Genomic DNA, 11,902 nt, shown 5'->3' with positions numbered 1-11,902 from the left:
TTTTTTATTGAGGACAGGACGGTGGATGGAGCAGACCAGAAAAGGTAGTCGAACCTGAAGCTTCCACTCTGAGGTCCAGGACCTGTGTACATGAGATTTGCAATTTAACCACTGAGCTGAAGAGGCTCCCTTTGTTTGAAATGTTTGATTTGTTGTGAAACTTTAAGACTCTGCTGAATATTATTGATTAAAGTTAAGCATAAATTTCACATTGCAATCGCTAAGAGGAGAGCTCATTTTATAAATGATCAGCAGCAGAACCACAGTGATAAAATGATGCAGGTTCAAATTAAAAATGTTGATTCATAAGCATACATTTTGACATTTTTAGTCCTAATTTGCAAAGAAAGTGTCTGCTTGGACTACTTATATATGCTTTGTATGTATTCACTCTGAGATGGAGGTAGTAGAACATAGTATCACATCTAAATTCTTAAGTACAGTGATCTCAAAGTTTAGTAATTAATCAAGCAAATCAACTCAAATCCACTACATAAATAGTAAATGTACGCTACGTAGAAATGAAATCATCTTTATTTACTCAACAGAAGAATACAGCCTGATGCAGACACAGTCGACCTCTCAGGTTACACCGTGGTTCACTTCACATGTCAATGTTTCTACAAGTCTGAGTTGATGAAAGTAAGAGAGAAAAATAAGATTTATGGTGGAAAAAACACAATCAGAGTAAGGCATCTTCATTTTTAACAAGCAATCTTTGAATCAGCTGGAGTACAAATAGAACTTTTCATTCTGAGATCCAGCGTGTTGTTTTTGACGTTTCTCTTTAAGAATTGATTTTAATCACTGTAGTCATGTGTTCCTCTGTTTCCACATCACTAGTTGTTGTTGTTGTTTTTACTTCCTGTAGTTTTTCATACTGATGAAGAGCTTTGACTCTGCGTGTCTGAATGCTGGAGTAACATTACGCTAAGTTCGAGTGGATGATGAATATTTTTCATCTACAAGTCAAAGCTGTTTGAACATTTTTTGCATAAATCCAATCATCATACAAATCCCATACTACTGTACATGTCACTGCGAAAGGGTTGTCATCCCTCTCCGATAGAAACACATAATCCACTGGAGCTCACATCAACATATTATAGAGGGAAAGACAATCTTGTCTTAGAAAACCAACATCTTGTTTGTTCTTTAAACCCACCATGGATGAGCTCGTAGTCCAATTATAGAAATGTTTTGAAGGTCTGGATGTTTTTTTGATTTTTCATACAAGGAATGGACTCTTCTGACTGCTTTTTTTTTTTTTTTTATAAAAACAGACACAATTCATCTTTTTACTTTTGCTTGATCATCTGTTTTGAGTGTTGGTGCACAGCCTCGACAAAGGCGCCCACGTTCTCCGGGTCCATGTCGGGATAAAGGCCGTGTCCCAGGTTGGCGATGTAGCCTCTCGTGCCAAAACCCTCCAACATTTTCTTCACGATGTCTGAAATCTTTTCCTGAGGGAGGCAGAGAGAGAGAGAGAGGATTAATAAAGGAGCTTGAATTTTAACACCCTTTGGGGTCTCAATGGCGAACGGGTGAAGAACGTTTTGGAACTTATAATGGTTGAAAGGTCAAATACGTTCTTTCAAACTAAACCTCATACAGTGCTTGTATTTACTACTCATAGGATCGGAAAAATGTGTAAGTATTGAGAAGATCACGACAGAAACAGACCTTTTGTCAAAACACAAGATGATTTTTTGAGACTATAAACTGCCTTTACATCTCTCTCTGTAAAGCCACAAGGCTTTAGGGCGGCAGTAGCTCAGTCTGTAGGGACTTTGGTTGTGAACCGGAGGGTCGCTGGTTAATGTCTTGATGCGCACTGTAATATTGAAGTTGGTCTGGTAACATGAGAGGGGCCAGGGTACTTCCCAAGAAATGCCGAGGTGCCCTTGAGCAAGGTACCAAACCCCCAACCGCTCTGGTACTCTGACATCTCTCCACAGCTCCTGTTTAATCATGTGTGTGTGATTCTGGCCTACGTGTGTGAGAATCATGTCTCTCAATAACAGAGTGTAAACCAGAATTTCCCTCAGGGATTAATAAAGGATGTAAAATTCAAAATTCAAAAAACTCCAGGGAGAGATGTGTGCCGATGTATCATTTCCACAACCGGTTTGTTAGTTTGCTTTATAGTTTAAATGAGAACTTTTTAAAGGTTTAATCAGGTCTGATAACAACCAAAAGCACAAACAAAGTAACCAGTGCTCTCACTGATGGACCAGACACTCCTTCATCTATGTGTTTGATTGTCCGTGAAGTCTGGTGGCTTTGAAGAGGATACCTCCAACAGCTTCAACAGATTGAAGATCTAAACTTAACAAAAAGGTTTCTTTTAGAGGGGTTCTTCTCTTTGCTCTGAAACCTGAGCCTGTCTATGTAAAAAAAACAAGTGCTTAGTGAGGACATACTTTGCCACACTTTGGACATTTGTCCTGAAAGATTACGCTGCAGCCATTAAAGCCCATCGCTGGGAGCTGAAGCAATCCCTTGTTGTCCCCATTAGTCATTAAGACCCCAAAATATGTGAAGATAAAGTAGGGCCCAGGTTGAAGAAAAGACAAGATTTATCTATTCAAGATTAGGATCCACGGGCTTATATTAGATCATCTGTAGAGTCTTGGATTCATTTTAAAGTGTAGAATTGGTTTTGTTGAAAGTATCAGACGGATAGTTTTGTGTAAGTGGGTCAGAGGAGGAACAACTTCAAGACCTTCTGCTGAGGAGTGACAGACTGTGTGTAGACTAAAGTTTGTTGCAATGAATTACAAAAACTTCACATCCAGTAGGAAGTAGAAACACTGAGGAAGAACATAACATCCACAGCGAGCGGGAGAACAACTTGGACTCAAAGGTAGCTGTTTCTATGTCATTTCTCTTCCCTTTAATTGTATTTTAAAAGATAGATGATTTAATTCTACTTCCCAAAAGAGTCTCACTGAACAGTTTACATAACAGAGGTCTGCAGGTCGTCCTAAACCCCGACTGTTCAAGTAAAAGGAACTGCTGAGGACTGAACATGACAGAAGCACACTACTCTAGTCTGAATGTTCATGTCTATATAAGATTTGACTTTGAGGAGTTTTTCTGCCTTTATTTCGAGGACGGGGGATGGAGTAGAAAATCAGGAAGAGAGAGAGGGGAGGGGGGGAAGGACATGCTGGAAAAGGGCCGAGGGTTGGAGGTCTGACTTGAACCCGGGCTGCCCGCCTCGAGGACTATTACCTTCATACATGGGGCATGACCAAACCGCTAGGCCACAAGATATATATCTTTTATAATCATCCACTATTCCATATTTTGATGGTGTATTTTTCGAAGGTATGTGCACATTTAGCCAATAAACGATTAAACGTTGTCACCAGAATCACTAGTCAGTTAAACTAAGTATTGAAACTTGTATCAATTCAGGCCCACAATCTAGGTGAAATGTTTTGTCTAAGCAGCCGCCTGCCACTAGTTAGGACTGTAGCTCCAGTTATTTGGTTAAACCAGCAAAGTGGAGGGATAGTAAAGCGGAGCGGCTGGTCAGTATTTTAGAAAATGGAGATAAAGTTGTGGGTAGAAAGCTTCAGGTGAAACTGACGTTATCTGAAACCAATCTGACGTTGTTGACCTGCAGACGCTGTGATCCTGTGTTAAGACATGTTCAATAGATTGTGCGAGTGTTTTCTTAAATTAAGACAAATCCACCAGTCTGAATTCAAATTTGCATTTAAAATGAGTCGCTTAGGAACATCGCTAATCTGTATGTGAAAGTGATTTCTTTGACTCCGTACTAACACATTCCTAATCGTACAAAAGTGATAAAAAAAAGTTCAGTTTCTGTCTGAAGCAGAAGCTCAATGAAGGAGGGAGCTACGTTTACCTTTGGAGCGTAGAGAGCACAAGGGTCCATGTTTCCCTGCAGACTGACCTTCCCTCCTGTGCGCTCCCTGAATACACACACACACACACACACACACACACACACACACACACACACACACACACACACACACACACACACACACACACACACACACACACACACACACACACACACACACACACACACACACACACACACACACACACACACACACACACACACACACACACACACACACACACACACACACACACACACACACACACACACACACACACACACACACACACACACACACACACACACACACACACACACACACACACACACACACACACACACACACACACACACACACACACACACACACACACACACACACACACACACACACACACACACACACACACACACACACACACACACACACACACACACACACACACCAGGACACACAGAGTAATCCTTTAACCAACAGGTTAAGTATTTGATGAGCAGAGCAGGAAACACAGACGTTTGTTGACCCGTAGCCTGCACCGGGTGACACACCAGGGACGAGTTGAGGTCAGTAATGGTTAAACTGCTTCTCAGGAAACAGGAAAGCAGGATCCGTGCTTCTTGCAAACACTCGAAGCTCATTCTCTGCACGTTGACCATGACTGTGTATTCTCAGCGTGGGGCTGTATCTGCTTTTGTCTGATGAAATTGTATGTATCGATGTTTGTCTGTTCCTGATTTGACTCCAGAATATAAAATCGACACTTTACATTTAGCTAAATAAAACCAGAAGATCCAGCTCTGGATGACATTAGATCAGAAAGTAACTAAGCTGAAGAGTCTGATTGAATAAAGAGTCTGATGATAAAGGTGCTGTTGGTATTCTGATGCAGCGTTTGATGTTGTGCCATGCAGACATCAGTGGTAGTGTTATAATTACTGTGTCTCTCGTGTGTGTGTGTGAGCTCGTTACCGCGCCAATCGTGGGTCAATGGTCCAGTCGAGTCCGACCACCTCATAGTTAGACTGAGACAGATCGTCCAGAGCGTAGTGAGCATCTTTTGCAAACACAATCTGAAAGACAAACAGACACACAAGTGTTAAAAGAGCTGATTTCCAAAGCAACTTCTGACTGAATCGTTCTGAACCATGTTTAAAGAAATGTTGCCACCTTGTGGTGATAAAGAAGAACTGTTGTGTTTTTTTTTTAAGGGAGCAGATGGATGCTTAATGACCCCTCATGGGACACATTGTTGCTGAAGCAACAGAGTGATGATAAGAATAGAACAGAGTATTGAAACTTATATAGAAAATAATTATAACGACAGAACTCACAGACAAATAGAGCAGTAAAAATAAATAAATACAGCTGTCACAGTTGACTGGTGGGATGATGAGCGGTGTTCATCATTAGCCACTGACATTGTCAAGAATAACAATGGAGAAAAATAAAAAACAAAGTTTGAAATCACTTACCATGGTGAAACTGCAGAAGTCTAAATATGAGCATCATTATGTTAAAATACATAAAAGGGTAGACTGATGCTCCTGCAAACAGCTGTCACTCACCATGGGGACGTCTTTTCCTTCCTCCTTCAGTTTGTCTTTGACAGAGCGAGCGATGTCTCGAAGATACGGCAGAGAAAACTCTTTAAATTCGACCGGGCCCAAAATGCCGGCGTGAGAGTCAAAGACCTGCAGAGCCTGAAAGACACACACATCAACAGAGGAGAAAGGATTGTTTTTTTTTTTTTTTTTTTTTTTTAAGAAAACCTACAGGAAGCTTTTCTTTTAGCTACTAAACCATAAACTGTAGATATGAATGGATGAAGCCTGAGTGACGTCTACCGTCTGCTACAGCGGGAGGCTTTAGAGTCCCATCGATGGCTGTCTTTATGCTGGAAATGCTGATACATGCCTTATTGTAAATAACTCTTATTGTTCATAAAAGAGAGTTAAATTCACCCCGTGCCCATGAGAACAGTAACTAATCAGACCTATTTAATTTGTTGTACCAGGCTGTAAACATGTTAATCTCTGCTGTAAAAACAGGCTTTTATCAATGGGTGTGTATGTGACTTCCAGGGCTCTTGGAGCCAGCCTCTAGTGGACACTCCATGAACTGCAGGACTTTGCACTTCCACATTGGCTTCATTTTCCCACACCGGAGGTTACCGCTTGATTTTAAACTCAACATTTAATTATAAGTGCTCCATATGGTTAGTAAGGCAGACACGTTTTTAAGCATTCAGCTAACCTGGAACAACCTTAGCATTCATTTAAAGTTGTGTTTCCTTTCCTGCATGTCATTCCACACTCTGATTTCTGACTCCTCCCACTGTCCTGTCTCTTCAATGAAGGCATAAAAAGGAGCTTAAATCAGGTAAAAGGAAAGAAAGGAAAACAGCCGTGTACTATGCTGTTGTGACACAGTCTGGGCTTTGCGTAATAATCCAGGTTTGTTCTCTTTACTTTTTGGAGTAAAACGCTGCCTCGACTGGATTATTGTGCTGATACTGAAACAGGTTTATCTTTAGAAGGTGTGTGTGTGTGTGTGTGTGTGTGTGTGTGTGTGTGTGTGTGTGTGTGTGTGTGTGTGTGTGTGTGTGTGTGTGTGTGTGTGTGTGTGTGTGCAGACGCTGGTATTATCAGCAGACAGTTTTTATGTCCCCAGCTCTGACGTTCTCACAATATGCCCTGTGCTAAAAAAAAAGCAGGGCGTCTCACCTGAGCTCCAGCTGCCACCTGTCCCAGCAGATACTGCACGACCACATCTGTCAGCATCCTCAGCAGCATGTGGCTCGCCTCAGGGTGCCGGTACAGCCAGCGTTTTGCTTTAGAGTGGGTGTTCGAGCCTCCACCTTCGATCATGTAGGCCATCAGCGTCCACTGTGGAGAGAAGGAATTTTTATTAGCCACATTCATTTAAAGGAAAGTGTACACCGAAGTGTTCTGCTGTGTGTGTGTGTGTGTGTGTGTGTGTGTGTGTGTGTGTGTGTGTGTGTGTGTGTGTGTGTGTGTGTGTGTGTGTGTGTGTGTGTGTGTGTGTGTGTGTGTGTGTGTGTGTGTGTGTGTGTGTGTGTGTGTGTGTGTGTGTGTGTGTGTGTGTGTGTGTGTGTGTGTGTGTGTCATCTCTGACCGGAGCTCCGGTGAATCCAATGAGCGGCACTTTGCCCTCTATCTTGTGTCTGGTCAGTGTGATGGCTTTGAAGACGTAGCTGAGCTCTTTGCCTACGTCCACTTTGGCCTGCAGACGCTGCAGGTCCTCTGGCTCCTTCAGGGGCTCCGGGAACGTGGGACCTTTACCTGGAACCATCTGGACCTCCATACCCATGGCCTGGAAGGATGAAGATCGATGAACAAATGAATAAAAGCTGATAAATCTGACTGGCGGCGGAAATGATACAGATGTCGAGACAATGTTTTTTATGACACCAGATTTTTTTTTTTTATACCTTCAGGCGATTCTGATAAAACCAATATTGACAGCAGCTTTGATACCATGGCAACAAATATTAGTCCTAGGACCCGCTTATTGGGTAACTTATCAATCAATACAAACAAACTCCCTCTCTCCCTCTCTCACCAAAGACAGTTTTTGGTTAAAAGATCTGAAATGTTTAAAAGCTTCTGTCCTTTCTTTTCAGTACTATAGATCATTGGTTTCATGATTTAAAACTTTTAAGGATTAATGTTAATTTTTGAAAGCAATGAATCACTTTTTCTTCGTGTGGGTCTTCGGTTGGGCTCAGCTCTTCTTAGACACAAGGAGGGGGTCTCCAATGAAAAAAGTTGGGACCCGGCAGTAGCTCAGTCTGTAGAGACTTGAACTGTCTTACCAGCAGCTCAGGAGTGCCTGCTGTTGGCAGCCCCCCTCACTCTGTCAGGACTCCATTAGTGCATGTGTGTTTGAACATGTGTGTGTATTTCAGTCTGTGTGTGTGTAGCATGTTCAACAACAACAGAGCGTAAAAAGGAATTTGCCCTCGCTTGATTAATAAAATACATCATCTCTTCTTGTTCTATAGATCATTAAAATAACAGATTGTGTTTTGGAAAAGCAGCAGAGTCACAGTCACCGTATATATTACTAAGTTCATTATAAGATTTGGACGTGGCGTGTTTGGGTAAATATCTTGTAATTTCAGGCTAAACGTTCATGTGTAGCTTCTTTAATTCATTGTTAACCAAGAGAATGTCAGATGAGACATCACAAAGACACTTGGATGTGTACATCACCAAGAAGAAGAAGCTCTTGGTGTAAAAATACTCAAAGTGCTTTTCTGACTCATTCAATCATTTAGCTTGAGAGAGCTTCATACTACAGCAGCGCTGGTGGATTTATATTTCATGGTGTATTTGCTTTTACACAGACATCACAGTGACCAGATAACCAACTAAACAACCTGAAAGATTTCCCAGCTCTGGCTTCTCATTCAGCGACTTGTGAATGTAAATGTAACTGTCTGAATGCGGCTGTGATGTGTTTGTTTCATTGATGTTGTCTTGGCTTCTTTTAATGACTCGGCTGGCTGAGAAACTGAATTGATCCTCTTGGATTAATGAAGTCTAATCTGAATCTGAAGAAAAGCATTACTCTAAGTGTTTCCTCAAGATCTGGACTTCTTCACCTCATGTTCCAAGAGTCACAGAAATAGTCTTCACTTACCTCAGTGATATGGGTTATGGCAGCACGATGTGTCAGGGTCTGACCCATCACACAGACCAGTCTAGTGATTTGTTTTGTCACCAGAAAACACGCTCTGTTATCTCCACATGTTCACATGAATTAATCGGTTATAATGGACAAACCAGCAGGATAAATAAGTGATGATCTTGAGAGAAAACAACTTAAGTAATTTATAATTGACATGAAAATGGAGTTAATGTACTGTTGCATGTCTGCTCAGGGCTTCTGTAACCTCCACATGTGACATATTAGTTATGGCTATAATTAGAAGGTTCAGGTTCCACACACAACACAGAAATGTGAGTGAGTGAGTGAATGTATGAGTCTGGTGTCAATGGCCGCCTCACCTGTGGGATAACCAGGATGTCAGAGAAGATGATGGCGGCATCGAACGGGTAACGTCTCAAAGGCTACAAGAGAAAAAGGAAAGAGAAGAAAAAACAAACATTATAAGTGACAACAAATGGAACCTGCTGCTTGTTAGTTTTCCTGTAGAGTTGGCCTCAGGGTAGTTTTACTGTCACACCAGTTAAACACTACTTATTTACTTCTGTTCTATCACTAGTACAGTGGTCCTCAACTCTTAGAACCCACCACCAACTCCTTCATCAACAATTTCAACAACAAATTTTCTTTCAACCAATCTGATTTATTTAATAAAATATTGTGCAGTTTGGACCTCAGACAGTAGAGAACATGTGACAAAACAAAACAAACATGTTTAAAAAGAGCTCCATTGACTTTTTGACACAAATGTCTTTTTCCAGACACACAAAAAGCTGCTCTGTGACCCACTTTTGGGTCCCGACCCTCCAGTTAAGAAACAAGGCACTAGTACATTACCCGTAATAAGAGAGACAAAGTTGAACAGTGCTACAACACTTATATTCCAGTATATGAATTTTAGAGAAGTCTTTTGAATAAACTCTGATGATATTGAGTTTGAGAAGCTCTGCTGTACCTGCAGGGTGAGCTCGCAGCAGGCCTCCGGTGACTGACAGGTGTCGAAGAAGTCCTTCCCTGCTCTGAACTCACGGAACTCTGAAAATGAAAACCACACACAACATTTACATGTCTTCATGATGGCTCAACATGTCCTCATGCTGTTTTAGAAAAAGGAAGAAAGAGACTGCTCTGTAGTAAAGGAAAAGAAGAAGCTGTGGTGTTCCCACCTGGCAGGTATCGTCCCGCCTGTCTCATACACCACACAGGGACATGTTCAGTCTCTTCCCCTCGCGTCGCTCGCAGGAATGTGTCGTTCTTCAGCTGAGGGAAGTCCTTGGGGCTGGATAGAGAATCAAACAAATGGTGCTTAGAATCAGTCTTTTTTCATTGAGCTCATGAAGCAATGCTGAGTCAAATACTGAGAAAACTACAACTACCACCGAAGAACGATGCTTATCAGTGACACGTGCTGTGGCTTAAAGACTCTCAAAGAGAAATCACATCAACAGAAACATAACTCAATATAAGAACTAATAGAGCCCAAAATGAGCAGAGAAAATAAAATGACTCAATTTTATATATAAAAAAAAAGTCTGATAACAACATCAGAAAGCTGCTGCTCTTTAGGAGAAGTGGGCTGGTGTCCTAAAGCTTTGGAGGATGTGAGCTATACAGCTATAGGACACTTCTGTTATCTAACGTATAGGCATGTCCCTCCCTATTCCAATAATGCAGTCATATCGGGCTGCATCCAGCTGCAGAGCTGTTAATGACAGAGTGATTCTGAGAGAGAGATACCACTCCTCTGCTCTCTTATCGTCTGCCAGAAGCAGAAAGAAAAAACGGTTGAATGAAAAGCTGCTTTGGTGCAACCAGAGCTGCAAGGCAAACTGACTGACATGTGAACCCAGGCATCAATCTAACATCACAATAAACTGCATGTCAGTGACTTTATATTCCTCCCTCCAAACAATCTATTATTCTTTAACTTGTACAATAACTTAAGTTAAGCTTACTCTTGGTACATAAAATGGAAATAAAGAACATTATGACATGCACAACTGGGATCGTAACCGTGCTAAAGTAGGTTATAGAATAGATGTTCCTGCATGAAAGCAGATGAGACCAGAGCTGTTCTGTCCAGAGGATGAAGAGTTAAATATGTTTTAAAACTGACGCAGGACAGAAGATGTTTAGCCACTTTACATTCAACAAATATAACTTATAATATTATTTCACAATAAAGAATAACTCATTGATTATTTATCAATCAGCCGAATTGATCAGAAGATCTTCACGAGTCGTCGAAAATAACAATAAATCACACAGAAGAAGATAATCTTTGAATATGAGCAGGAGAAAGTTAAAGTGCGTGTTTTCTGAATGAGAATCCTCCATAACAAACTTACTAATGCCAGGCTGTAAATAATCAGCATGAAACGAGAACATATTAGTGTTTTGTGGTTAAGGTTTTAAATGTCTCACTTGATACTAGTTTTAAAACATGTTGTGTGGAGTCATGTTTTCATAAGAGCGACACAGGCATGTTTCGTAATGTCTCTGTTGACAGACAAAATGCTCTCTGAAGTCTTACTATTATTCTGCATGTTGAGGATAAAAGAAAAGCACTCACAGGATTAAATCGTCCTTGCTCATGTCGCCGGTGCTGAGGTTCAGATGCTCCTCTTGTCTCTATCTGTGAAGATGTTAGCCGCAGACCTCCTACAGCTCCTGCAGCTCCTCAACTGTCAGTAAAAACCTGCTCTGCACAACTCTGCACAACTCTGGCGCTGCTGGGCGCGGCCATCTTGGACAATGACGTCATCATACAAGGAAACGAGCCGCTAATTCCAAATAACAATTATTTATGTTAAACTTCTTTATTTTTATATGGGAAATATTTTATTCACAAATGTAAATTTAATCAGAAAATACATAAAGTACAACAATCAAAAATATAAATGGAACACTTTCTATAAACACTACATGGACTGAAAGACAGAAAAAAGAGAAAAAAAACAAAACAGGATATTTGTGAAAAAATATTACTGTAACCCTGTTTTTCTGTTTTAGTTTTAGTTTAGTTTTTTTGATACCCCTATGTATATCGTTGTAAATAGATATATAGTCTGTGTGTCTTGTGTTGTAATTGTCTTTGTCCTGAAACAATAATAATAAAAAATATCCAAATAAGGTTTGGAGAAAGGATGGAAGATGTGTGATATAGACCTACTGTATCAATAACAATTTTAAAGGTGCATTATGTAGATTTTCTATTGAAATTTGAAAGTTTGAGAAGGGAAACAATTCTATGCTATATTTCCTGAACTAAATACATAATACACAAACTTTATACAAAGGAGAACATTAGATAAAAAGCTATCAGG

The 11,902-nt window shown here is 40.7% G+C and overlaps 1 protein-coding gene across 1 annotated transcript; it reads right to left on the bottom strand.

Moving 5' to 3' along the window:
* Window positions 1-516: 516 nt before the first annotated feature.
* urod (uroporphyrinogen decarboxylase) lies at window positions 517-11,314 on the bottom strand. The gene is made up of 10 exons (XM_061043972.1): window positions 11,149-11,314; window positions 9,743-9,855; window positions 9,532-9,611; window positions 8,918-8,980; window positions 7,020-7,217; window positions 6,608-6,769; window positions 5,450-5,584; window positions 4,854-4,954; window positions 3,881-3,947; window positions 517-1,463 (listed from the first exon to the last, which is right to left on the bottom strand). The coding sequence occupies exons 1-10, from the start codon at window positions 11,169-11,171 to the stop codon at window positions 1,299-1,301; spliced, it is 1,107 nt and encodes a 368-aa protein (XP_060899955.1). The 5' UTR covers window positions 11,172-11,314; the 3' UTR covers window positions 517-1,298.
* Window positions 11,315-11,902: the final 588 nt, after the last annotated feature.

Source organism: Labrus mixtus, chromosome 8, assembly GCF_963584025.1.
Source record: "Labrus mixtus chromosome 8, fLabMix1.1, whole genome shotgun sequence".
NCBI classification, from domain to species: domain Eukaryota; kingdom Metazoa; phylum Chordata; class Actinopteri; order Labriformes; family Labridae; genus Labrus; species Labrus mixtus.
Note: the sequence above shows the minus strand (reverse complement) of the source record. Positions and strands in the feature narration are given on the sequence as shown.